The sequence below is a fragment of the Falco biarmicus genome, chromosome 10 (genome assembly GCF_023638135.1).
Source record: "Falco biarmicus isolate bFalBia1 chromosome 10, bFalBia1.pri, whole genome shotgun sequence".
NCBI classification, from domain to species: domain Eukaryota; kingdom Metazoa; phylum Chordata; class Aves; order Falconiformes; family Falconidae; genus Falco; species Falco biarmicus.
The window spans coordinates 1,147,320-1,174,553 of record NC_079297.1 but is presented as its reverse complement, the minus strand read 5'-3'; the positions used below and the strand labels follow the sequence as shown (position 1 = coordinate 1,174,553).

General features: G+C 55.7%; 1 protein-coding gene across 2 annotated transcripts; it reads right to left on the bottom strand.

The window, feature by feature from the left end:
* Window positions 1-467: 467 nt before the first annotated feature.
* On the bottom strand, window positions 468-27,234 carry L3MBTL1 (L3MBTL histone methyl-lysine binding protein 1). 2 transcript variants are annotated; one of them, XM_056354772.1, is made up of 23 exons: window positions 27,085-27,234; window positions 19,894-20,091; window positions 18,548-18,710; window positions 17,454-17,677; window positions 16,539-16,683; window positions 16,247-16,385; window positions 15,427-15,550; window positions 14,691-14,778; window positions 12,442-12,533; window positions 11,705-11,809; window positions 10,705-10,840; window positions 10,308-10,408; window positions 8,466-8,617; window positions 7,461-7,537; window positions 6,984-7,069; window positions 6,289-6,399; window positions 5,890-6,004; window positions 5,546-5,645; window positions 4,443-4,640; window positions 4,070-4,116; window positions 2,951-3,108; window positions 2,052-2,114; window positions 468-1,069 (listed from the first exon to the last, which is right to left on the bottom strand). In XM_056354772.1, the coding sequence occupies exons 3-23, from the start codon at window positions 18,681-18,683 to the stop codon at window positions 935-937; spliced, it is 2,532 nt and encodes an 843-aa protein (XP_056210747.1). In that variant the 5' UTR covers window positions 18,684-18,710; window positions 19,894-20,091; window positions 27,085-27,234; the 3' UTR covers window positions 468-934. The 2 variants fall into 2 exon arrangements, with proteins under 2 accessions (XP_056210747.1, XP_056210749.1); XM_056354774.1 differs by lacking the exon at window positions 27,085-27,234 and adding an exon at window positions 21,260-21,430 and having other exon boundaries at window positions 10,308-10,399.

The following is a 27,234-nucleotide window of genomic DNA, read 5'->3' as shown; positions in this document are numbered from 1 at the left end:
GCCTTGCTTCTAATACAGAGACCAAAGAGGGCCTGACTCTCCTTTGCAGGTTTTTTAACTGCTGCAAGGGGAACAAGTTAACTGAGCATCCTTTCTCCCAGAGACTTGCTGGCCAAGGCAGCCTGAAGCGCAAGTGGAAATGGAGCTTGTTCTGCACCGACTCAGCCCTGGCCCCACAGGGCCCTGAGGCTGCTGCATTAGAGGAATAAAGCACAAACAGCAGTGGTGGGCAGAACAGCAGCCAGGACACACTGCTCCCCAGAAGGGGCAAGATGTGGGCCACTGGTTCCCAGTGCAGTGAAGGGGCAAAGTCATCACCTGACCTTAAAAGGGAAAGTCAAAAGAATGCAGAGAAAAAGGCAAAGTGAGAAGCTCCTTGAGAGCATCACTTGGAAACAGTGTTACCAGAAGCCCCCCCCCCCCCCCCCCCCCAAACGCACTGAGGGCAAAAAAGAAAAAAGAAAATCTTTCTCAGCTGTTGAGCAAAGCCAAGACCAGCCTTTAAACAGGTGCAAGCATGTATGTGGCAGTCAGTCCCTTCCCTCATCTGGGTGACTTGATTGTGGTGTCAGCCCCCAGCTGCTAGACCCTCTGCGCTGCTCCCCCGTCCCTCTGCACACACCCCCCCACAGCAGTGCAGTCACAGCAGGACTTGGGGGGCAGCTGTTGCACTAGGACAGACTAGCCCCACGTCCACCCTCCATCCCTGCAGCTACCCCGAGGCTTGGGGTCAGCCTGCACCCAGTGCTGGAAGAGAAGGGCAGCGTGGAGCGGAGAGGATGGGAGATGGACTGGTGGGAGAGCGGAGATGCGGCACCCGAGAGGACATGAGCAGGACGTGACAAGCTGCGGCCAGTCAGGGGGAATCTCTGTCCTGACCAGACAGTTTGGCAGCACCAGTGCTGAGGGAGGGTCCCAATCAGGCCAAGAAAAGTCACTTCAAGGTGTCATCAGCATTCTTGAACATGAGGATTGCATTGTAGATCTTAAGTGCCGGGCCCAGCTTGACACTCATAATCTTGACGATGTCAGCCTGCGTCAGCAAGAGGAAGGCCTCGCCATCGATCATCTGGAGAGGAGAGCAGGGACAAAGGCACTCACCGCAAACCCAGGCTGTGACCTCCTAGGGACAGCCAGCATGGGCATGACCTGGGGATGTGCACAGTCATGCTCACCCTCAGCCAGGTGCCACAGATGATCCCCAGGAGTAGGGCCAGGGCCACCCGCTGCACTCCCGCACTGCCCCGGCTAAGCCAGAGCTGGGTGCTCATGTGCCCAGAACAGGGCAGAGACGGGGAGACAGCAGGGGCCGCCCCAGGAGCCCACACTGCAGCCTGCCCAGCTCCTGTGCTGGAGCACAACAGGCACAGCACGCAGCCAGCACACAGCCTGCTCCGGGCAAACGCCCGGCTGTTCCCTGCTCCACGTCCTGGCACGCGTGGAGGCTGCTCCCAGCTCAGTTTTGCGTGCCTGAGCACCCTTAAAGCACAGGGGCCATTTACTGGTGGGCTGGGACACGTGCCGTACCCAGCGTGCTCAGGATCAGCCCTGCGCCAGGGGTACCGCAGCGCCCTTGTGCCTCTGTCCACAGAGGGGTCTAAAAACAATGAGCCTGGCTGACGGACAGCAATGTCACTGAACTGTTGCGCTGATGAGAGGATGCAGGAAGGGAAGGATGAATGGGTGAGGAGTAAGCAGCTTCCCTCAGGAGGTGATGGTGAAGACTGCGACCCCATCCTCCTCCCGCTCCCCCATCCCAGCCTCCTCAGAGGGGCCCTCCCTCACCTACGCTGGGAGAATCTGGCAGCAGAGCTCCCTGGGGTCAGCATCTCCCCTCCTGCCACCACATCTGCACAGGCCGGCAGCTGCACACTGGGATGCAGCAGGGCTGCTGCTCCCAGGGCTGCGGGGTGGGATCCCTGCCAGGTGCTGGATATGCTCTCAGCGTTGATGGAAATGGCTGCAGGAAGGCCACTGGCCAACTCCTCCCTGCCCTGGTAGCAAAGATCTGTCACCTTGGCCACCTGCACTCATCCTCCAGCCCTTCTCACCTCATCCTTGAAGAGCTTGGCTTGGTCCTCGCAACCCGTCAGAGTCTGAACAAAGCTAAAGACCTTGGAATAAACGGAGAAAAACGTCACAACAGAGGCAATGTTTCTGGCCGGAGACCCCCCATGAGCCCACACCCTCAGTTCCACAGAAGCATTTTGTGCCCCGTAAAGTGGCTGTTAGGGCAAAGGCTGCAGCTGCAGCACCCTCCCATGCCCAAGGATCACCCCTGGATGAGGGCACAGGTACCGGCCTCCTCCAGCCCCAGAGCAGCAAATGCTACAGCAGCTTCGCCTCTGGCAAGCCAGCTCCAGCACAGCAAGGCAATTCCCACGGAGGGGCGGGGGCAGGAAGGAAGGGGCACACTGGAGGGTGATGGGGAAATCAGGCAGGGCTGGCTGCCGGGGCCGGGGCCAGGGTGCCAGCTACCCAAGCCTTACATGCAGACGCCCAAGAACCTGAATGAGGGCGACTACGAAGAATCTGAAGTACAGATTTCTTTTTCAGAGAAACAGGGAAGCGGCCTCTTACCTGCAGTCTATGGTTTAGGTTTTTAACTTGGCAAAGATGAAACTGATTTCCTTGGAAAACTGTTAACTTGCTAAATGAAGAGACTGCTGTTTGCCTTCGCCTGCCCCGGGCTAGTGTCACATTCAAGCCAAGCGAGAATGTGGTAGTTCTGCATGTGCTTCCCAGAAACTGCCATCAGGGCTCACATCTGGCAGCTGCCCACACCGTACCCCAGAAGCAAGCCCAGCAGACCGCCCAGCTAGCTCAAGGAAGTGGCCGCCAAAGCACTTCTGTGCCTGGTGTACATACATGGTGCTGCACAGCCAGGTAGAGTGCTCCCAGCCATGCCAGCGGGTTAGGAGCCAGTACGCAGTCTTCAAAACCATCTTACCTCGTCAATGGTCCACTTGGCCACTGTAGTCGCTGTGATGCCAGCCACCCCTGGCAGGAGTTTGCAGTGCTGCTCCCAGCAGAGCGACAGGGAGCGGTCAGGGTGGGCAGACAGGGCAGACATGAAGAGCGACTGGTGCATATTGTCTGAAGAAATTGCTGGCAATAAAAATGGAAGATGTGATACAAGGTATAAGGACGAGAACATCTCACCCCATCCTATCCTAGAAGCCTCGGGGAGGGCCCCATTCAGGGGAGGGCCCAGGGCTGGCAGCAGATGGTCTCATGGGTCTGGGTATAAAGAGCGAGTAGTTGTCCCTTGGATTAACAGGATATCAGTGTATCCAGGTGTTCCATTTGGTGGGATAGGGGATGGTGGGGGAAGAAGTTTAGAGACAAGCTTGGCTTTGCCTTATTCTCACCACCTTCAATCGTTCATTTTCCATACTGAACTAGACTTCCATGTCAAATTTCACACCAGAATGCCATCCCATATCATTCAGTTCATTTCAGTTTTTTTAACAAAGCTCTTCCCTTGCTCTGTGCTCCAAGGAGTCAAGGATGGCTCCCATGAAGAGATCCCTCTTCATTCACCACCAGCGCTGGGGAAGGCAGTAGGACAGCCCATGGTAAAACAGACAGTGGCTGGAATAAACGTCAGTCATCGTCTCACGTCAGTTATCAGAACTAAATGCCAAGCAAACTGTTCAGCATCAGTTTCTGCACTGCAGCAACGATTTGGCACTTCACAAGCACACTGACAATTTTGGGGTAGGGCAGCCACAGGATGAAGGCACCGCATCCCTGTCTGAAGAGAACAAAGCACCAGGGAAACTGCACTGCCACAGAGAGAGGATCCTAATCCCCTGCCCTAAAGCACTCCAAGATTCACAGACATAAACCAAGAGACATGACAGGGGACGGAGCAGAGCTCTGGTAAGAGGCAGGGGCGCTCCTTGTCAGATGGTCAGCTTTGGCAGTCAGCCACAAGCTCCTCACCGGGGCTGCCCTGGGGGAGGTCTGACCGAGTGGGTCCAGGGGGACCTGCCTCCAGCCACCCCCACCCCAGCTTCTGCAGCCTTGCCCTTGTGATGACACCGTGGCAGAGGATGGCACTTACTCTGGAAGTCTTCCTGCTGGATCTTCCGGTACTTTGGGGGTCGCCCTCTAAAAAGACAGGAAGACTGATTTCCAACTGGGTTGGAACTGGCCCGAGGGCCCTCCTCCACACCGCACAGAGCAATGCCTTGGCAGTGGGAGCAAGGATTACCTCCTGGACCCTGACCCAAGGGGCTGACAGCTAAAGACACAAGACATAGGAAGAAAACCCAAGAGAGGTGCCCAGCAGAGCTGGAAGGACAAATGCCAGCTGCCAGCAACCATGCTCCCCTGCAGCCAAGGAGCCTCTCCAGCTCGGCCACCCCTCCCAGGGACGGCGGTCGTGGCACAGGGGCCGTGCGCTGCTGCACAGGGCTCACCGGGCTCGCCCCTACCTCCCGTGGTGCCGAGACTTCTTTCGCTGAGGGAAGCCTATCAGGTTCCTCTTGCGAGTCGAGGCCTCGGTGTCAGACAAGTCCGCCTTAAGCCTGCCCTGGTTCTTCTCTGCCAGTGGGCACCCTGAGAGGCAGTAATGGGCCGTGAATCTCCCCGTCACGTGTCCTGACCCATCACAACCCGGCGTGGGGCACTTCCTAGAGAACAGAGGGGAGGCAAGCGTTGGACCCAGCTCAGAGCAGCACTGCAGGTCGAGCCAGCAGGGCCACCCCTCTGCCCCCGAGCATGGGAAGCCGTAGCCCTGGCCATGGGAAGCAGAATAAAGGCGTGCTGAACACATTCCTGGGGCGAGTGTGCTGCGTGCATGGGCAGGGCATGCCCAGTCCCTCTAGCTACAAACGCCTGTCCCACTTCCCCGCTGCCATCACAGCCACCCTGTGCGCCACAGTGCCGACCAAGCAGGTCACTGGGGTTCACAGTCTCCATCTTCCCTTCCTTGTCCCCATGGGCATCCCGACTAGCCTCACAGTGAGGGGGAAGCAAGTGTCACCAATGTGTCACCTGGGAGCCAGATCTGCCTTCCCCATCCTCATGGATGCTCCACCATACTCGTTTCTCTTGGCACCAGCCTGCCGTGCTGGGGTCAGCACTACACCGTGCCTCGTTTCCCCTGGAAAAGGTCACGCATGCGACTGACTGAGCTGGTGGAGATGGCATTGTTCCTTCTTGGAACTTTCCAGCTCATACCCTCACAGTGAAAAGCATCCATGAGGGGCTGGAGGAACATCATCCTCAGAGCTGGTATCAGTGAACAGCATTTTAGAGGCACTGTCCCCTATGTAGCCCATACGTCCCCACAGGTAGATGGGCACGTAGGGCGCTCCAGGGTCTCTGGGTGCCACAGGACAGGCACCAAGTAGGAGCTGGCCGGTGTTACACTAGCCACAGGCTCCAGGCTTCTGTGGGGCCAGGGGAGTGCCAGGGCTGCCCCTCAGCGGGGGACAGAGCCAGGCGTGGGGTGGGTGCAGGGAAGGGCTGGCTGCTGCCTGGGGCGGTGGGTGCAGAGGAAGGGCCAGCCAGGGAGCTGAGCCGGGGAGCTCACCTGTGGTGAAAGCTGTACTTGGAGCTCTTGGTGTGAGGGATGCTCTTGCAGCCCAGGGTTGGGCAGCCCCCGTGGGCAGAGGAGGCTGGTTCCTTTGGCCCTAGACCAGGAGAGGAAAGAGAGAGACTGTCACGGCTGCAGTGCCAGACAGAGCCAGGGCTCCGGGCTCCCTGCCTGCATCAAACAGGGAGGACTTTTCCAAATAACAGCTCTGTGGCAAGGCCCTTCCTCCCTGCCCACCCTCAGCCAGCACCTGCCCTCCTGTTTCTGTGCACGGGCAGGTGGCAGTGACAGCGGAGACCTGGCACGCTGGTATGGGGGGCTGACCCAGGCGCAGGACTTACTGAGAGGAGGCTGCAGCGGGTGTCCAGTTTTTGAGCACCAGCCTATGGGGTGGATGTCCGGATGATCCACATCAATCCAGAAATCATAGACGTGGCTCCAGCCATCAAAATGGATCTGTGGAGACAAGTAGAGAGGTCACCCTTCACACCTCGGGGCACCTCCTGGAGGAGCTCTGGAGCCCTCCAAGGTGAAAGCAAGCAGCAAAGTAGAGCTGAACTGCAGCACAAGGCCCCCCTCCACCCCTGGAGCCAGCCACTGCGACCTGCCACCCTCGGAGCGGTGTGCTTCCGCAGAGCTCCGCACGCTTTGCCACTGCAACAGGCAGTGAGTTGGGAAGGGCAGGAGCAAGCCAGCACAGCATCTGGACACAGGCTCAGCACCGATGCTCCAGCGCCCACCTTTATCCTGTGATCTTCCACATCCTCCACACTGGCCACTCGGATGAAGGAAGGAGTCCTCTTGTCCACTGCCTCCAGCTTCATGTTGACCAGAAAGCCGTGGGGTGGGCGCTGGGGCCAGGAAGAACCCAGGTCAGCGGGGAGCAGGACTGTGCTTCGGGCTCCCACGCCCCTCGGCAGCTTTCCCAGCAGCGTGCGCTCCTCAAGCCCAGCTCCCAGCCCTGGCCTGTCCGGGTAAGAGCCATCCCAGCTCACACTGGCAACAGGAGAGAGTGGGGACAGGCCTCCCGGGTCTGAGCTGTGTTTTAACAAGATGGGAAAGCTGTGCCCAAGGGAAGAAGGTCTCCAAGAGACGCATTTTGGGGATTTATATAGCAGCCACGCGTGGCTGGACACAGCTGTTGTTGCTGCAGTTGGAGACAACAACGATCAAGCAAGCCTGAACAATTTCCCATCACCAGTTCCCGCCTAGCTGAGGGGATGGTCAGACTTCCCATTTTTCCCAGGTTTGAACTATTTGCTCAGGATAGCCCTGACTTCTGAGACTTGAGCGTAGGTCCGAGCCCCAGGCCTGTGGCAGAAGCATGAATGACCTGAATGCACACCACTTGACTTTTCATAAAAGCAAAGACCGGACAATGGAGAAACCCCCAATTCCTGCCCAGGCACAGCAGAGCTGATGCTGTGGCACTCACCACTTTAAAGGCCCAAGCCGGGACAGCAGATGCTCCAGTTTCCTTTAAGTACTTTTCCCAGGTGAAGCTGTCGGGCTCAGGATAATCTAGAAGGGGGAATATGCAGATGGTGAGACACACCTGCAGGAAGACAGCAAGTACCCCAGAATGTCCTACGAACCAAGCCTGTGCCAGACACACGGGAATGTGAGAGGGACCAAGAGGTGCTACTGTTTTCTCGTGCATCACGAAACCCAGGGTACAAGAAAGCAGAAACACTTGGTCTGACACAACCACCGCTGCACCTGAACACGTGTCCAGGAGCCTCAGCAGGAGCGTGCCACCTCCCCCACTGTGGCCTGGCTGAAGGAAACTGCCTGGGCCCGCAGCCAGCCAGGGCCATGGGGTTTGCACCCCCAGGCTCCTCCACGCCACCCTGGGAAGCCTGTCCCCCAGGGACGCGCCAGTGATGGCTGCGCTCCCGGGCCACTGACTCACCTTGAGGAGGTGTGAGGGGTTTGCCGTGCTCCTGACACCATCCAACTGGGTGGATGTACGGACTGCTGGGTTCGCACCTAGAAAACACACCCAAACCCTTACACAAGGCTGAGATGCCTGGTGTATCGCTGCCAGACAGCGCAGGCTGCAGGGGCGCAGGGCAGGCCACGGGGCAGCACCCCCCAGGTCTGCACCACCAGCACAAGCCCCTGCAGAAGCCGAGGTCGTCTGCAGCACCCTGGTCCCCGAGTGACCCAGGGAAACACAGGCGCTGGCAAGGCAACGGCTAGAGCAGGGGGCCTCCAGCTCGGAGGGTCAGGACATGAACACGCGCCGGCTGCAAGCCCTGCTGCAGAAGTGCCCGGGGAACAGCAACCCTTTGCCGGGAGACAGGCTGTGCCTTCCAGAGCCCGCAGCCATGACACCGGAGCATCCGGGAACCTGACGGTCATGGCTCCCAGTAGGTCACAGCAGACGCGGGTGAGTGAGGAGCAGCCAGGGACAGAAACCATGCAGCCCCACAGCTCCTCGGGGCGACAGGTCAGAGAAGGTCAGAGGGCTCCAGCCACAAAGGGAAGGACCTGCTCTCAGGACCCTGACTATGCTAATTGGCCATGGTAATCAGCCTCAGCCAGCCTCAGCTGGGACACCTCCCCGCCCTGGTCACAATCCCCTGCCTACAGACACAGGAGCTCCTTTAAAGATCAGACCTTTGGCCTCTGCATTGCAGGTGGCTCCATCTCCCGGGTGGGTTTCAGGGCAGCCCACAATATGCCATCACACCTGTCTTTGCCTCACGTTAACTACAGAGCCATGGCAACATCCCAAGACATGTCACGGAACAGACAAAGGTTTGTCTCCCAGCACAGGGGAACCACTGGTGGCCTGTCTGCAGCAGCATGCTAGGATTGCCCTGTGCTCTCCTGAGCACCCCGTCAACTCTTGCTGAAGCAGCGGCAGGGTGTCTCCCCAGTGCTGGCACCCCAGGAGCCTCTGTGCACTTACCAGTAGTCATAAGTATCATCCCAGTTGTCGAAGTGCACCAAAAAGCGATTGTCCACCACATCAGTCACTGTGGCAACACAGATCAGGGAAGGGTTCATGCGGTCCACAGCTTCGAGCTTCATGCCCACCTCAAAGCCTGGGGAAGCCTCATGCTGTGAGGAAAGAGGAGCAGGTTTCTTTCAGAGCCACAGTCCCAGTGCCCTCCTCACCACTTCCCTTGCCTGCTGCAAGGAGGCATCTGCCCAAACCCTCCCAAAACCAGACTGTGCCTGGCCTCCAGCAGGCCCAGGACCACTAAGGATTCCAGAAGGGCAGTGCCCTGCTCTGCGTGCAAGAAAAAAGGCAGAGGGTAACTCAGTTTGGCCAAACAAACAAAGAGGAAAAGACATCTTCAGAACCTCAGGATCTTCTATAAGCAATAACCTCTAAGAGAAAAACAGCCTCAAACTTCCAGTGATTTGTATTTTGTCACAAAACACTTGTCTGCGGTCATGCTCTCCATGTGTGCTAGCAGCAACCAATGCCCTAGGCTTAGCAGGAGGAGCTGGGATGGATGGGGTCATCATTCATCCTACCTCACCTTTATCTCTGGAATTCAGAAATCTGTGCAAAATGCTGCATCACACATGCTAGTGGGATTGTTGCAGCAATGAACAGAAGAGTTTAGGCACAATAAATAACTTGGGAGAGGCTGATTTATCAATAGGCTTGAGTTTCCTCAGCAGCTGACAAAGAAACCATCAACATTTTGCACTCCACATTCCCACTTTCCTTACCCAAGCTGCCATATGAAAAATAAAGGCAGAGACAGAAACAACGAAGACACAAAACAGAAACAAAAGAGTTACACTTATGAAATATTAACCGAGGGGGTTTGGCAAAGTAATTGTTGAGAGTAGTGGTTACTTCTCACCAGTACTTTTGCAACATATTTAACTGTCCATGAGACCAACCTGAATGAAAGAGTGACTCAGGCCAATGCCAATTTTGGGCACACCAAACTGGTGTCCAAGCTACAGATCCTCAGCAGCAAAGCATGCCTCATCTCATTAAGCAGTGCCAGCAGTATGCTCTCCTGGCCCTCTGCACTGCAAACTTGAGAAGCATGGGGTTGTAAGAGTCGGTCTAAAGAGAACGATATTGTCTCAACACTGCTAACAGAGACCTGGAGGTGGAATGTGCTCCTCATGGACACCGAGACCCAGAGACCCTGGGAAGGAGAACTGCACGGTACGAGGAGTGCTGTGCCGCTCCCTGCCACCTGGGACTGGAAGGAACGACTACAATAAGGTCGTATAACAACTGTCGTCATTACAATGAACCATAACATGCGTGATAACCTGGCTCGAGAGGGCGGAGACTGACAGCAATCCACGGGCCAGAGGAGGAGCAACGTGTATTGCTCAGCATAAAAGAGGACTCTTTAGCAACTGAATTTTAGGAGATCTTCCCCACCAAGGATCACGACGACCGGAAGGGCCGGCAGGACGCTGCCTGGACCGAGGACCATAGGGACGCCTTGGACCCGTGGTGGTCGCTATAATCCTCTTTCCTTTTCACTTTACCTTTTCTTCACTTTCTGTCTTTCTCCCTGTCGCACGCTGCTTTACGGGCAAACAATAAAATTGATTGAAGCATAACCCCTCAACGTGGTCGCCTTGATTTTTGCGCTTCGAGATCATAGTAAATGAACCATCACGAGTCCACTGAGCGGACCGTGACAGGGGTGGACAGAGAAAATTTTGCCCAGCAATGGTGGAGGCATTCCGCTCAGCTGGAGGGCAAGAAGCCACACCTGAACCTGCAGGCTCTGGCAGGAAGGAAAGGCTGCTAGCTACTCACAGTATTTCGAACCACGAAGAGGTGCTTAGGAGCTGCCTGAGCCTTTGTTATCTTCAGGTAGTTTGTCCAGCTGAATTCTTCTTCCTTATAACCTACAACCCCTCAGGAAGAGAAATGAGAGCAGTGAGTTCACAGAGAGCAGCCAGGAGGTTGTGCCCTGGGACACAGCTGCTGGCTGCAGCCTGGCACTGGGACATCCAGGTGGCAGGGCTCTGCCCCAAAATGGGAGCAAGCAGAGATCTTTAGCACAATGGGTGCCCGAAAGGTTGTCCTGTGGAACCCCCCCCAGTACAGCAGCATCCCTTTGAGGGCTCCATGGAGCCACCCTGTCCCCACCTCCAGCTCTACGTTTTGGGTCTCCGCTTCAACAGGACCCAGCAACTTGCTAACTCCTTACCTTTTGGGGGCTGGAGTTTGTGCCCAGTCTCCTCAAACCAGCCGGCAGGGTGGATGTCAGGGGAGTCAGCATTCAGCCAAAAATCGTGGCACTCAGAGTAGCCATCAAAGTGGAGGCGCATCCGGTAACCGCACACCTGCCAGCAGGAAGGGCAGGAAAAGGAAAGGAGCATGAAACCCTCCTGCTGTCCCTGGCCAAGGGGACACCTCCCATCCCGCACACAACCTCAGCATATCACTTAGGGAAGCCAAGTCACTCATTGGCCAGTGCCCACATCAGGGGGCACATGCCAGCCCCAAAAGGTGTACAGCACAGAACAAGGTAAGTGTGAGGCCACCAAGCCAGCCCTAAGAAGGGAGGTTCAGGCTGGTGTGTGACATGCCATGGTGGGGCACCTTGCTGGGTCCAGCAAGCGCAAGGATTCCCTTTTCTGCACCCGGGGAAATGGTGCAGGGATTCTGGCTAAATGCCGTGCTGTTTTGGTGACATCTCTCCAGCAGCAAGAACAGCAGCCACTGTTGTACAGCTGATTTCCCTGGCTGCCTGGGGAGCGCTGCAAGGCAGGACTGGTTCAGCTGCCACAAGGCTAAGTGGGGAGCCCCACAGACAGGGCCTCCATGGACACAAGGAAGAGCAATGGGATGCCTCCGCACCCGCTATCGCCAGGGCTCAGACCTGTCTGAGGGGCATCAGCTCCAAAAAGCTGTTACCATCACCACAGTCTCTTCCCCCATGTGGCCCTGCCGTGTCAGAGAGACAGACAGACCAACTTGGCTGGGGCAGAACCACTGCTCCACAACACTGTCTCCTGCCCTGTGAGCTGGGAGGAACTCCCTGTTCACTTGACCAAGGTGTGGGAGCATCACATGCAGCGACATGCAGGCGAGGGACCAAAGCCGGTCTCCTCCACGGACCGGCCAGCAGCAGCCCCCGCCACAGAGCCTCCCACGCGCGGGCGCAATGAGGGGACCGAGGAACACGGACGCCGGAGGCACCTTACCTCAGCCACCGTCAGGATAAAGTACATAGACGGGTGCTGCGGATCGATCCCCTCCAGCTTCATCCCCACTTTAAAGCCATTCTTGTGCTGGGAAGCTACTTGGTACTGGAAACAAAAATTAAACTACAGTGTAAAAAACGACACAGATAATTGGGTCTAGAACCATCCCAAGGAGCAACCATCAGGCAATGGGAGCTGCTGGGAACAGGAGACTGTGGGCCACAGGTTACGTTCTGGTTCAAATTCTAATTCTTTCCCATAGAAAAAGGCATTCTTCCAGCTCCTTGTGGGTTTGCATCCCCTGCTGCTGGCAGGGCAGGGTGTCCCTGCGCTAGTGGCCGCAGCACGTGGGGCACGGGCCTGGCTCCTCTTGCACCCTGGCGAGCAGGTGCCTGAGCGCAGGAGTGCGGTGCAGCAACGTGGCCTCAGGAGAGCCCACACCTGCCTTCCAGGAAGGGCTGGAAAGGCTGCGCCACCCTGCCAGGGCCACAGGGATGTCCTAGGCCAGCGTGGGCTGCTTGGGATGGGGGACAGCACCCTGCTGGGGAGTGGGACTCGGGGCAAATCAAAACTGGAGGCTGACGGGTCACCTCCAGGTGAAGATGCGAGATTGCTTATCGCTCAGAGTCGCGCAAAATAGGGAAGCAAGGAAGAGAGGAGAAGGAGGAGGGGTGGGAAAAAAAGGGAAAGAAAAGAGAAGATGAAAGAGGGAAAAAGACAGGAAAATCCCAACTCACATCCTGGAAGAGATCTAAAGGGGCAGCGACAGCTTTCTGCTCCTCCAAGTAGGACGCCCAAGACCAGCCTTCTTTCTTCTCCTCACTGGCACCTGAGCGCAGCACAAACGCACACACAAGACGCGCTGCTGAGGGTCCACTCCAGCCTCTGTCCCTGCCTGCCTGCCTCAGGGCAGCGGAGGGCAGGCGAGCGCATGGGTCCCGCTGGGGCCACGTCCCGCTCTCGCACACAGTCCTGCATCCCTCCAAAGCTCAGCACCGTCCTACCAGGACCCCTTCTCCAGCAGACCTGGCTGGCTGGCTGAGGAGGGTCAGAGCCAAGAGGCCCCCCTCTCACAGAGGTCCCCATGACCCAAATGTCCTCTGTTGCTGCATGATACTCTAGTAAGGCACCTAAGGAGCTTGAGGGACAAGCCATCCTGTGCAAAGCATCAGGACACCTCTACAACCAGTCCTCCTCCAGTCAGTACATCCAAAACGGCCACAGCACTGATGGATTTGGGACAACCAGCAGGATCCATCCAGAGGTCTGGGAATCACTCCCAGATGCAAGGGGCTCCCGGCCAGTCAAACCAGCAGTGGGCTCACCTCCCACTGCTGCTCCAGAGGCACCAGCTCTGCTATCCTCTGCTGAGACAACCACCTGAGCCCCCCTTGGCACACCAGCGCCACCCTGATGCCCTAGAGATGCGTTTGCCCTTAAGGTATCCATGAAAAGAAGACCGCATCGTCTCTTCACAGGCAGGGAGATGATTCTCCATGCCTCTGACCCTTTTGGGAAGGCCACAAAGGCCTCGCCCAAGGCACACAAGACACAAACCAAGTCTCTTGCTCTCCATCCACTTTCTCTCCCTGCTTCATATCGCCTGAAGGGACTCTGGGAGTGCTGTGCCTATTATGGTGCTGAGTAATTCACAGGCACAGGGCAGACAGGGCAGACAGCCTTGAGCAGGGCAGACCAGCAACGCAGGGCAAAAACAGCCCAGCTCCTTCCTCTCTTGAGCTTACAGGAAGGGGAGGTGGAAAAAATAGGAACTTGCAGAAGACACGAAAGCTGAGCTTCAGTAAGCAAGGTTACTAACCTAGATGCTTCACTAATACTTAAGAGTGCCAAACACCTTTATTATTCTTTAGGACATAGGAAAAAGCAGTGGGCATGTTTGGGGAATCTGTAAGTACAAGCTCTGCACTTCTAGAGAATGACAAATACGCCTGCAGCCAGAGCATACACCGACTCTGCTGCACCAAAGCATCCAGGTGTGCATTTTGTTTGTTGATGTACTTCTAAAATAAGAGAAAATAAAATGCTGACATAACAAGGCTCAGCACTGCTTCCGTGTATGCAGCAGGGAAGGTTACATGTTCAAAGCTCAGACTGTAGAGAAAAGGACCTGGTAAGAGAGTACGAGATTCCTTCTAAATAGTGGTTAACTCTGTAACATCAGGGCTTAATGACACCTGGCCCCTGCTACTGTCCCTACACTTGGTTATGGAGAGGAGTATGAAGCTGGACCAGCTGAATTTTGAAATTACTTTGAGCATGACCTTTCACTACTCAAAAACGAAAGGTTTCCCATAAATCTTTATTTTCAGTATTTTCCCAAGTTTTCCTTCCCCCTCTCCCCCATCGCGCTGCAGGAAAAAACCCAAACGAGCAAACACTGCATCTTTCAGCTTGTCTCCCTTCCCTTTGTGTCAACAGCTCTGCGTTTAAGACCTCCTCTGCTACAGTCCAGGAATAGATCCCCATGAGGTGAGACAACCCCAAATCACCCAGCTTCAACAGCACCAGACCTACAGGAGCAGCTCCAGAACTTGCGAGCTCCCAAACAAGCGAGGGAAGTTCCCCATAAGACTGTCCAAAGGCAAGGCAAAGCCATACGTGGCACTGAGTCACATTATTGCTCAGGATTGTGCATCTCTGAGTACACATGGTATCCACGAGTAATAAATTCAGCTCACAAGGGGAGGGACTGGAGAGCACTGTACAGTACAGCCCAGTACCTGAAGAAGACACAGCCATATCTGTAATGGTGCACCTTTCCCACGGAAAGAAAGAGAGGAAAGGAGAGAAATGGAAAGAGACAGAGAGAGCAGGATCAAGCAAGCAGAGGAGCTTACAAGCCTTAAGGAACATGTACCAGTGCGCTGCACTCTGCTGGAGCACCAAACCTCTGGCCCAGCCCCACAGTGGGACCCCACAGCTGAGGCAGGAGTGCTCACCCCACCACCCACCCAGCCCTCCATACCGTGCTGGCTCCCATTCCACGTATCAGCCTCCGGATTGCTGATGGCAGAGTCTCCCGTCGAGCTTTTCCTCTCTTCCTGCTTCTCCTCCTAGACATGAGCAGACAAAACAGAAATCCATCGTGTTGGAGGTCTGCACAGAGGTTTATGCTGAGTTTTATACCATCACACTACTGCCAAGGGCCACACTGTGCCTCCACACCATCTACAATTTGACTGATGCTTGGCCCAGAAATGGGCACCCAAGAGGATCTGACGACAGCAGCCTGAGCGGGATTTTGGTGCCCAGTGGTAGCAATTGCACCTGCCATGTATCTGCTACAGCCAGGGCTGGCAAGCAGAGCTTCCTTGCCTTGTCAGTGTCACCCTCCCTTGCCCAGGACACACGCCACAGACAGACACTCTCTTACTTCGACACTTGACTTTGGCGGCCCAGACTCAAAAGAGCAGTTGAGAGCGCTCAGTACCTACAGCCCGATGAGGACGTGTCTGGCATGCCCAGCCCCAGGCGCTCGGCATGCCAAACAGCTAGCCAAGTGTCTAGAAGCCCTGATGCTCTACACATTCAAGTCTTTTGGGCATTAACAGCCAAGAGGTTACACCTTTGACATATAGCTGACATAGCACAGAAAAGTACAGATGAGAACTGTGCACAATCTCAGTGCATACAGGGGCAACCCACGGCCCACCCTTGACACCAGCACATGCCCACACGTGCCCTCCCTGCCCTCTTCCTACCATTTGCTCAGATTCATATTCTTCCTCCGAAGGGCTCTGGTAGTCCTTCCTCTTTCGTTTCTTCACTGGTTTGAGGATTTCAGCAGCATTGGTGCTGCTGGCAGAGTTTTCCACAATGACGGACCTGCACAGAGGAAGGAAGAATAAACCACTGTGGCACGGTATGTGGCAATGGCTGGGGTATCAGCCAGCGCAGCGGCTCCTGGAGAATCACTGTCACCCCATTTCTTACTCACACATGCTCCCATCCCTCCTGACTAATGTGTGCGCTCCTCTTAGCACACAAGTTGGCAAGAGGTCAGAACCATGCTACAGACCAGAATCACCCTCACACGCTTGGGTGTCAGAAACCTGAATCCAGGGATGGATCAAATGGGATCCAGTTTCATAGCAGGGCTCTAAGCTGCATCATAGTCACACAGAGATGCTGGAAAATGAGACCCAGGAGTCATACATCAGTAAGCAGAAGGGCTAGAAATGCTGTCATGATCCATGCCTCCCACTGCTGCTCAGCCCGAAAGCACCCACTGCAGCAACCTCCTGCTGCAGCCCTGCTCCAGCGGATACGTGTTTATGAGGCCACAAATTGGGCAGGAGAAAATCTGGCCCCTGTGCTTCCTGCTGACCCCTGGGACAAGCCTTCATCCCCCCACCACTGCAGCCAGGGCACTCTGCCTACAGGAAAGAAGGAAACAAGTGGGGTGCTCAGCACCTGCTGCAGACAGATGTGCCTGTAGCCCTTGCTGGAGCATATGGACCAGGGGAGGGAGGGCAGACGGATGGATATTGCTCTGCACAGAGCAGACTCTGCTCCCTTTACCTTTCTTTGAACTGCTGGTGACAGTGCTCACTGCAGAAGCCACGGCCTTCCCGGGCTCCATCTGACACATGTCTCCGGCCACAGGTATCACAGTGGCACATGGTTTCTGCTGTCGGCAGCTTGATCTGCTCTGGCACATCTGAGTCACAGAGAAGAGAAGCAGTGAGGCACAAGGTGCAGTGAGGGAAGGAGAGCAGGAAGCAGGAGATATTTGCCTTGCTCAGGGCCTACGCCAGACAGCGCCTGCTGGATGAGGGTACCCACCCCAGAAGTGCTACCATGGTGCCCTTACCCTGAGCCACAGTAGGATTGTCCCTGCTGGTGGGTGCCACCTCTGAGTCCCCGTCCTTCTCTGTGTGACCCTCCTTTATAGCGTCTACTGGAGGCATCTTATCAGCACTCACTACCTTCAGTGTCCCGTACTCGTTTATTCGAAACTATGTCATTGAACCAAAAAACAAGGAAAAACAGTTAACAAGGAGGACAGAAATGTAACTTGATAGCTAGCGGGTGCACGTGAGCTTTGAGAACAAGGACGCTTGCAGTCATTAGCCTGTCCAACAAGAGGACAGCTCTTCTGGTGACGGAGGTGAGCACAGCAGCGGAGTGCACCTGCCCTGCTGCAGCTGCCTGCACTGCCCTGCGCTGGCCACTGAGCCTGCCAGGGCAAGCACACTGCCTGCGCTTGGGTGAGATGAGGGGCAGGGACATGGCTGGGGGATGTGGTGCCCTGAGGCTGAGCAGCAGCTGAGAAACTGGTGCATTTTGTGCAAGCCCCTTCATGTACTGAGGGGTACACCTAAAGGCACCTGCCGTCTGATGAGTGCAAGACCACTGTTTCCAGGGTGAGTGCAGGCATTTGGTGAGAGCCAATTCCATGGCACAGTTTGGAAAGGAAAGACACCCCACACACGTAGCATCCCTCTGCCTCCCTGTGCATGGCAGACCTGCTGCAGCCCCTCAGGCACCATGTGTATGCTCTGTCTGCTAAGCTCATAAGATGGAAGGGGCATAGGGATGGGGCACAAGAAGAGCTTTGCAGAGCCCGAGCAGCTGAGGGACCCTCCAGTTGGGGCGCAGGGACTGCCAGGGCCATGTCATCCTGGTGGTCCCTGCCTGCCACAGGCTGGAGGACTGCCACTTACAAGGGCAAGCAGCTGCAGGGAGTGGCCGGGGGGCAGAAACGGTGTCCCAGGGCTACACTTACCCGCAGGTTACTCCCAGGCAAAGTAGCCACCCCATCTTTCCACTCCAGCACACGGACTGTGCTGCAGGTCTGCACCCCGCTGATCTGGGGAATGACAGTAGCTGTGATGGGCTCACTCCCTGCTCCCCTCTCTGGCCTCTCAGCCCCTGTGCTTCTCTGTGGTTCCCGGGGGAATCGCTGAATTTCTAAGGTGCTCGTGGGAAGGTTGATGGTAGTGGCATTTGCTTGAGGAGGGAAGAAAGGAAACAACCAGAGGCACACACAGAACACTTAACTGATGCAAACAAGGCTCAAAGGCAGCACAAAATGACAGAGAGGACACAGTCTCCCTGCCAAGGGCTCTGTGCTGTGGGCTAAAGCACCCACAAAGCAGGCAGTGTGACCCAACAAGATCTGCAGCCAGCAATGGCTTGTGCTGGGGGGTGGCCCCAACACTATCCACATTCAAGGGTTCCTACTTCAGCCTAATCTCAGACTGTTCCCACGAGCAGGATGCTCTGATGTGGCAGGAGCATGCTGGCAAGCTCCCGGACTGCATCTCCCAGTTCAGTTTAATTTCACAGGAACTCACTGTGCAGTCCAGGGCCTCTCTGCACTGGGATCCAAGGCACTGGGAGTGCAAAAACTGGGAGATTTGCTTTGCAAGAACATCCCTGACCTCAGCTAACACATCCATGCTTTGCTCACACACCTCATGAAAGTCACATGGTTTAGGTTTAGGCAGCCCTGTGAGGAGCAGGGAGTTGGGCTCAATGATCCTTATCAGTTCCGTCCAACTTGAGACATTCTACGACTCTACGACAACGCAGCAACCCAGGAGGCCACATGCCCTGCGCGCAGGCACCCAGCACACTGTGCTGCACTGACACAGGGCCCCAGACATCAGGGCTTTGGTTTAAAACTCAAGAGGTTTTAATCAGCCACAAATTGTCCAAGTGATGTGGGATAGTCACAGAGAACCTCTAAGATTGCAACAGCAGCACAGCTTTGCCTCCCAAGGATTTGGGAGGAGCACAGATACGCAAGGAGTGTGAGGTATCAGTGTAGGGGGAGAAGGCTGGGGAGGCACAGTTACAGAGGACAGTTCCACATACCTGGTATGATGAAGGCAGTCGTTGGCAGGTGGGTGCTCTGCACAGTGCTCTCAGTGGTGACCACGTGGACGCTGACCTCCCCAGCAACATTCCCCTTCGTGCTTCTCACAACTTCCATCTCTGCTCTGCTGTCCATCACCTTGCCTGGGCACAGAGCGAGACACTGGAAGACAGCAAGAAAGAAATCAAGTTTGGTACAAGTACAAACACAACAAAGAAGCGAGAAAGACACTGTGGAGGATGGTCCCTCCATTTCATAAAACGGTCTGAGTTGGAAGGGACCTTAAAGACCATCTAGTTCCCACTCCCTGCCGTGGACAGGGACACCATCCACTAGACCAGGTTGCTCCAAGCCCCGTCCAGCCTGGCCTTGGACGCTGCCAGGGATGGGGCACCCACAGCTGCTCTCGGCAGCCTGCGCCAGCGCCTCGCCGCCCTCACAGTGAAGAATTTCTTCCCAATATCTAACCTCAACCTACCCTCTTTCAGTTTAAAACCATCCCCCCTTGTCCTATCGCTACAGGCCCTACTAAAGTCTGTCCCCATCTTTCTTATAAGCCTCTTTAGGCACTGGAAGGTGCTATAAGGTCTCCCTGGAGCCTTCTCTTCTCCAGGTTGAACAGCCCCAACTCTCTCAGCCTGTCTTCATAGCAGAGCTGCTCCAGACCTCTGATCATCTTCACGGCCTCCTCTGGACTCCAACAGGTCCACATCCTTTTTATGTTGGGGCTCCGGAGCTGAACACAGTACAGCAGGTGGGGTCTTGTGAGTGGAGTAAAGGAGGAACATCACCTCCCTCGACCTTCTGGCCACGCTTCTTTTGACGCAGCCCAGGGTACGGTTGGCTTTCTGGGCTGTGAGTGCACATTGCCAGGTCAGGTAAAGCTTCTCATCAACAAACACGTGTAAGTCCTTCTCCTCAGGGCTGCTCTCAGTCCATTCTGTGCCCAGATACTAGGGACTGCCCTGACCCAGGTGCAGGACCTTATGCTTGGCCTTGTTGAACTTCATGAGTTTCACCTCTCAAGCCTGTCAAGGTCCCTCTGGATGGCATCCCTTCCCTGCAGCATGCCAACCACACCACTTGGAAAACTTGCTGAGGGCACACTCAATCCCATTGTCCACTTCACCAACAAAGATGTTGAACAGCACCGATCCCAGTATGGACCCCTGAGGAATGCCATTGTCACTGGTCTCCACTTGAACGTTGAGCCATTGTCCACAACTCTTTGAGCGCGACCACCCAGCCAATTCCTTATCCACTGAGTGGCACCAACATGACCTAGTAAAACCCCTGTTGCGAGATCCCATCTCAAAGCCTGCAAACACTGAGGGTTTTTTCTTACCTGGCACCACCATAAGAAGGTACGAGCACAGCAGGTCCACCACAAGCTATGGCTGCTCCCAGCTCCCACTGCGGTCTACACCACTCTGATGCAGGCTGTGACTCAGGGTTGGCAAATTCTATCCTGGAGAAGACGGAGGTCCCTGAAGTTCCCCTTCCAGTTCTCCTGCTGGGCTGCCACACTTGATCTTCGAACTGGCTGTAAGAGAGAATTTCACAAGTGACAGGAGTTAACCAAGGGGGCAGGTGGGCACAGAACATGACATCAATTGCATGCAGCTGAGTTTCTCACAGGACTGGTGACATTCAACCCATTTAGCCATCAATTTCAAGAAGCAGGCAAGGTGTTAGGGCCCTGAGGGCAATACTGGATCTCACCAGACCCCCGGGACGTCCACCCATGTCAGCCCACTCTCAGCCTGCCTATGCCAGGACCTGACCTGCTGCTAGCATCCTGACTCGGTCTCAGACCTTGCCTGAGTGACCTGAGCTCCCAGCTGGAGCGGGCCACGGTGGCCCTGCCAGCTGCCCCCCTCACCTCCCTGTTCCTGTGGCAGCAGCTGGCCCCTCCTGTGCCCCAGCAGGCAGGATGGTGCCTACACCAGGATGTCCCCAGACCAGGGTCTGCCTGCAAACTGGAGGGAAGGACAGCATTGCCTTGTGGTGCCCAGGGTGCCCTGGTGAGGGAGGACTCTTAGTGCTGCTCCTGCCCCAGTGAAAGGTGCAATGGGTACACAGGGCTAAGTGGAAAACCAGCAGTATCCCTGGATGCGGTCAGGGTAGGCAGATGTCTCCACGCCTACTGAAACCAGTGGACAGTGTCCCAGAGACCACTGGAGCCTGAGGACAGCGCGGTGGGGAAGAATTTTGGACCTGCCCTGTTTCCCAAACCCTCTCCAAAGCACTTTCTGTCAAGACAGAGGCAGGGCAGCTATGGGGCTAAGCAGGGGACTGTGCTTGTGTCTTGGTTGCTTTCAATGCAACCTGGATTTGAAAGAGAAGACAGCCACGTGGAAAACAGGATGACCATTTCTGTGAAGCACAGTTAAATAAGAATTTGGCAACAAAGGGCAGTCTGAAATTTTAAAACCTGAGGCATTAAGAGAAAGGCGTTACAACCAGAGGGTAAAGAGTGGGACGGTGTGCTCACGTCAGGGGGAAGATCTACTACTACTTCTCTCTCACAGTCCTGCCAGGTTTGTGATCAGAAATACCTGATGTTCAGCTGGCAGATGATACGGATCTTTAAGGCCCTCCAGGTGCAGCACCAGAAAAGGACTGTTAAGTCTCAGGAGAACCAAAGGAACTGGGTAACTCAGCTTGACACCGGACTCCAACTGAAAGTCAAAATGAATATGGCAGCCAACCTGTCTTGGTGCTTCCCAATATCCACTAGGAACTTCTTTGCGTCCTTAGGTACTTAAATCTGTTATTTATTCTTGATTCGTCACATGGGTCAAACGTTCCAAGGACAACTCCTCGTTCTGTGTGAGCTGTTGGCTTTTTTTTTAATTATTTATTTAAAGAGAACTTGGGACTGGAAATGCCTAGAAAGGAAAAGAAATAACTAGATCCAGTGCCCAAGCTGGGTGATGCTCAAACTCATCTCTGTAGAGCAGTCCATAATGTGAACAATAATTGCACAGGAAATAATCAGCAGTAATTATCACGTGTCACTCTCCAAATCCTTGTAGGGCTTGCCTGCAAATGCTGTTGAGACTGGTTCTCCTGTGCCTTGTGAGGTCAGGGGGAACAGAATTCATTTGGATTATAGACTGTGGTGCTATTCCTTAAACTGGAAGAACTAAATAACTGAGATTTAGGACTCCTGGGAAAGGCCTCACGGCAGCAAAGGGCACATCCGTCCCCCCCACTGCTGCTGAGCAGCCCAGCTCAGAGGGTAAAGAGCCCTCCAAGGAGCTTGAGGGAGGCAGAGGAGCCCATCCAGCCCACAGCCCTGCCCTACAACAAACCGTCACTCCTGCTCCTCTCTGCCCCTCAGCAGCCATGCCCAAGCTTCCTGCAGCACCTCTGGCCAGAGCACCTCTTTCTTGTTGGCAGAAACCTTTCCCTAACACCTTGCCCCAGCTCCTGCCCTTCCAGCACGTGTGGAGCACAGGTTCTGCAAACAATTCCCCCAGCACGTGTCCTGCTCCATCCCACAGGGAACAAAGGCTTTGAGGTCCTAGACACCACAAACCCTTATGCTTACAGACATCTCAAGCCACATTTCTCTCATTTTAAGATATGTGGGGGCTGACAGGCCCAAAGCTATTCCAAGGCCACACACGAGCAGCAAGAACACCGCTGGCGTGAACTTGTAAGCACATCATTGCCACAGCTGAATCCTAGGGATTCCCAGGGCTCTCCCACCTCTTGTCAAGGGCTTCCATGGTGTTAGACAACAATTTACTACCAACACTGCTCACATCAACCATAGCACATGCAAACTTTTAACTTGGAATTTCTGAGATAACCCCTGCAGAAGCAGTACCAAGCCCCAGAGCACTGCCCCGGAGCCTCGATGCTGGGGTGGGTGTGGGCATGACACGACACCTGAGCTGCAGAGCTCAATCCCCAACCTGGAGGAGTGAGAATCAGGTTTGGAGACATTGTTTGCAGTTCACAGTTTTCAAAACGCTGGCAGAAAAAAACCTGGAAGCCCAACCTGCTGTGAGGCATCTCAGGTCAGAAGCAGCATATGAGGAAAAGGGGAGAAAAGGACAAGCATCTCTGTAAGGCAGCACAGCCACAGCTATGACCTGCCCTAGCACCACTGCCACAGCAGGGAAAAGGCACTGGCACACGTCACTTTGGACAACCCTGGTGCCCAAGAGCAGAACCTCTGACAGATGTCAGGGAGAAGATGCCTGCAGCTGAGACAGGCCTGGTTGTTTCAGTGCATGGAGCCAGAGCCTGGGCAGGTCCCACCACCCCAGAGAACACTTCAAGGGGCCCCCTACAAGCCACGGTATGGCCCGTTAAGGACGGCAGGATAACTCGGCCTGGGAAGAGCCTCAGGAGGTCTCTAGTCCAACCTCCTGCCCACAGCAGGGTCAGCTATGGGATCAGACCAGGTTGCTCAGGGATTTATCCAGTCTGGTCTTGAAAACCTCCCAGCATGGAAAGCACGTTCCCTACAAATTAGCACAACGATTAGCAAAACTACCTAACACATTCCCTTTCTGGTGACTGCTCCAGACGATAAAGAGAAGGTTTACTTATTTTCTCAATTTTTCATTTAGTGGGATCTTAAAAAGCTTTTGGCCTACATGCCCCATGTGACATCTGAAGAATCTCCACCTGCGCCGACAGGACCATAATTAGGCCAACACTTCGCAGCTTTCAAAAATCCCACCATCCAGATTTTAAAATAGCAAGCAATTGTAGACGCGAAAGCTATTTTGAACTTATCAGCGAGGCCCCAAGTTCTCCATTTTTCCTGGTACTGAGCGTGACTCTGTAGGGTGTAGGTCAGCCCCACGCCCCAACAAGCCTGCTCTCCAGCCTGCACACCCACTGCTCTCCGCTGCCTTCTGCCGAGGGGCGGCCAAGGACCTCGGGCTCCCACTCTGGAGAAGCCAGGAAGAAGAAAAGCCACCCTAGGGAAGCCTGGCCATGCATACACGCTGACCTGTGGTCTCTCCAGAGACTGCCACAGCACGCTGGCTGGAAGGAGGAATTTTTCAAGACAACTTCCACACAGAAGCGCTCTCTTTCCTGGCCTGCTTCGCTCTGGTAAAGTGGTTCTTGCAACCACGTTCTCCATGTACAAGTATGTACGTGCATACAGCCATCTGTCTGCAGTCAGACTTCGCCAGCCTATTTCAACCAGCTTTGACAGCAAGATTAGACGTCCCTGTAACGGTGGTCTCTGTCAGAGTAAAACCTTCAAGTCTGGGAAACCTAGCACCTGCACAGAGAAGAGGGTCTCCACATTGCACCCCACCTTGCAGGGGAGGGCGTCAGCATGAAACATGGGCTGAACCTCCTGAGCACCAGAGTGCGCCTGGGGACAGCTGATCTGTGCACACACACAGGGGAAACTGGCCACCAAACACGCGTTTTAGGGCCACCAGATTCACTGGTCCTGCTGCTCAGAGTTTCTAGTTCATCAAACCAGCAACGCTGGGTGCTGGCATAGCAGCGCTCCGGACTGGTGACACAGGGGCTTGCAAAGCAAGCGTTTCTGCGGCTGCTATACACCAGAGTCTCTGACTCCGCCACAGCCTCACACCCACCCTCTCACAAAGCCACAGCACAGCCAGGGGCTGCCCCTCTGTTTGGAAAGAGGAGGGATACACTGCACGCAACAGGCCACAGAGGAGCTCAGAGAAAAGCAGCTCCCAGCACAGAGACACTGTACAGCCCCGTCAGCACTTCATAAAGCACAGTCTGGTCAAAATAAGTGTTTCTTTTCATCACAAAATTGCCTTAAAATTACCATATTTCAAAATATATTAACATGTTTATTGCAGCTTCTGAGTTTTTTAAATATTCCTGAAATCTGCACTGGTATGTGCTGGGGGGTCCCCAGCTGGGAAGCTAAAGCCGACAGAGGACCCGGGGGCCTGGGGGACACCGGGCTGCCCACGAGCCAGGAACGTGCCCTTGCAGCGAAGGTGGCGAGCGGTGTCCGGGCTGCACCAGGAGAAGCATCACAGCAGGTGGAGGGGGGGACCCTTCCCCTCCGCTCTGCACCCAGGAGGCCGCTGCTGGAGCACTGGGCTCCCCAGTACAAGGAAGACAGGGACAGGCCGGAGAGAGCCCAGCAAAGTGCTGTGAAGATGAGGAGGGGATGGGAGCATCTCTGCTGTGAGGAAAGGCTGAGAGCTGGGGCTGCTCAGCCTGGAGCAGGGCAGGCGCCGGGGGATCTCACTGATGTGTACAAACACCTGGAGGGAGGGGGCAGAGGGGACAGGACCAGAGGCCATGGGCACAAACTGAGACACAGGAGGGTCCCTCTGAACCCTGTGAGGGTGGCCAAGCACTGTCACAGGCTGCCCAGGAAGGTGGTAGAGCCTCCATCTGTGGAGATACTCAAAAGCCACCTGGACACAGTCCTGGGCAGCCAGCTCTGGGTGGCCCCGATGGCCCGGGGGGCTAGACAAGGTGACTTCCAGAGGTGCCTCCAACCTCAATCAGCCCGTGAATCTGTGAATTACTTTTTCAGGAATTTCCTCAGCCACAACAAAGAGCTTCCCCATCCTTACCAATGGGTGAGGTATGGATTATTAATTACCTCCTGTGGCAACATCGAGCCTTTAAGAAAATGCACCAGCTGGGATCATGCTAAAACCACGAGTGGTACACCAGAGCACTGCAGAGACATGGTGGGCTGGGAGCTGCTCCCTTGGATCTTCCCATCTTCTGACATTGCCCAGGGCAGGCGTTTAAGAGACCAACGGCACTGCAGAAAGTGTTTGCTCCATATACAAAGAAGCACAGTCAGTAACACCCTTTGCACAGGCAAGCGGCTCAGCAGAGAAAGGCAAACACACCGGCTTCTTCCCTTCCAAATCTGACTGCTGCTCCAAACCCAGGAGGCGACGCCTCCCCTGGAGCCAGGGGCCACAGAGTCCTCCTAATTCTGCTGCAGCATGGGGTAAGGTTTGGAACAGACCATGGTATTTACTAACACCTCAAAGCAGGATGAAGCATCCTTCCATGCAGGAAGATGCCGTTCGTGTTGTACATTTCAAAATAGCTAATAGATTCTGTGAAAGTAAGAAATCAGAGGAAGAAGGGCAAGACAGTGGCAAGGTACCTTCAGCTTCAGGTTCAGGCACAGCTAACAAAGTGGTGACACTTGGGCTGGGCATCACCTGCTGTTCCCAGGGGCGTCACTGCCACTGGGACTAGCTCTTGGGCCTGTGGATCTGCTCAGAGCCACAGGGGGAGAGAAGGAGCAGCCACCAGCAACCTCACATGCCACCCCAGTGGGCTCAAGGTGACACCATCCATGCTCAGTGCTGAGGCTGGAAGGGAGCTTGGGCAGCTCCGACTGGGCGCAGACCCTCAGCCAACACTGGAGGGGCACAAAGGGGGCACCCACGTCCCACCTTCCACTCTGCTGCCATAAGCCGCTCCCGGCGGCAGCACCAGCCGGGCTGCAGCATCCCACCCTGCCAGCGTCAGGGCTCAACACAGGGTGGTTTTCTGCAAGCGACACTTACAAGCAGGCGGAAACATCCAAAGAGGATTGATACACGATCCCGAAATGTTTCAAGACGTGCAGTCTTTTACAACTCCTAAAGAAACAAACCCAGAACGTGTCCCAGCAGGTCCAAAGCCCCCACCCCATAGCCTGGACTGTTTGCTGGGTGCCCCCCTCGGCTGGGCTGATGCCCCCGGTGCTGCAGGGCCCTTTCGAGGGCCACAGCGGTGTCACCTTTGGGCTCCAGGATAGCCTGTGCTCCTGCAGTGCCTGAAGACGGCCAAGCGCCCCCCCTGCGAGGGGCTTCCCACCTCGTGTCTCCCGGAGAGGATCCCTCGGGAGAGCCAGAGCAGAGCCGTCCCACACCGCTGGGCCACCCCGGGCAGCGCCTGGCACCACACGCGCCCAGCTGGGACCAGTCTGCCCAGTGAGACCCACCGCCCACCAGCACAGAACTTGTCCAAAGCGGGCAAGCACCCACACAGACTTATTTTAATTTTTTGGTAAGACAAGCACCTGCACGTACTTTTTTCCTTTTAAATTTTTTTTAGCAAGACCAGAACTTGCACATACTTTTTTTTTTTTTTCTGTTAAGATAAGCACCTGCACGTACTTTTTTTTTTTTTTAATTTTGTTAAGATAAGCACATGCACATGCACGTACTCTTTTTTTATTTATTTTTTATTATTATTTTTTGCTCACACATCCCTGCTGTTGGGCGTAGTGCCTCGAGAAAAAAAATACCTCCCTGCACATGGACGTTACAGCCGCAGAACGACCCGCGGCGGCTCCGCAGCCCCCCCGGGGGCACGAGGCAGGCAGCCCCCGGCCCATCCCTCCCCGCCGCCCCCGGCCCCGCCACCACCGGGGCCTCTGACGAGCGGCGGCCGTGGCGGAGCGATCCCCCCCGGCAGGCCCGGGGCCGCCCCGGCTGCGGGGGGCGGCGCGGAGCGTGACGCGGCCCCCAGCCGCGCTCGGCCCGGGGCCCGGCCCGCGGGGGGGCCCGGGGCAGGCAGCGGCCGGCGCGCTCCTTACCTCCACGGCGGGGCCCGGCGGCCGCGGCCCGGCCCGGGCGCTCGCTGCCAGCCGCGGCGGGGGCTGCCCGGCCCGGCGTGCGCTGCGCGGAGCCGCCCTACGGCTGGGCCGCCGCGCCCGCACGGCCCGGCCCGGGCTGCCAGCGGGGCT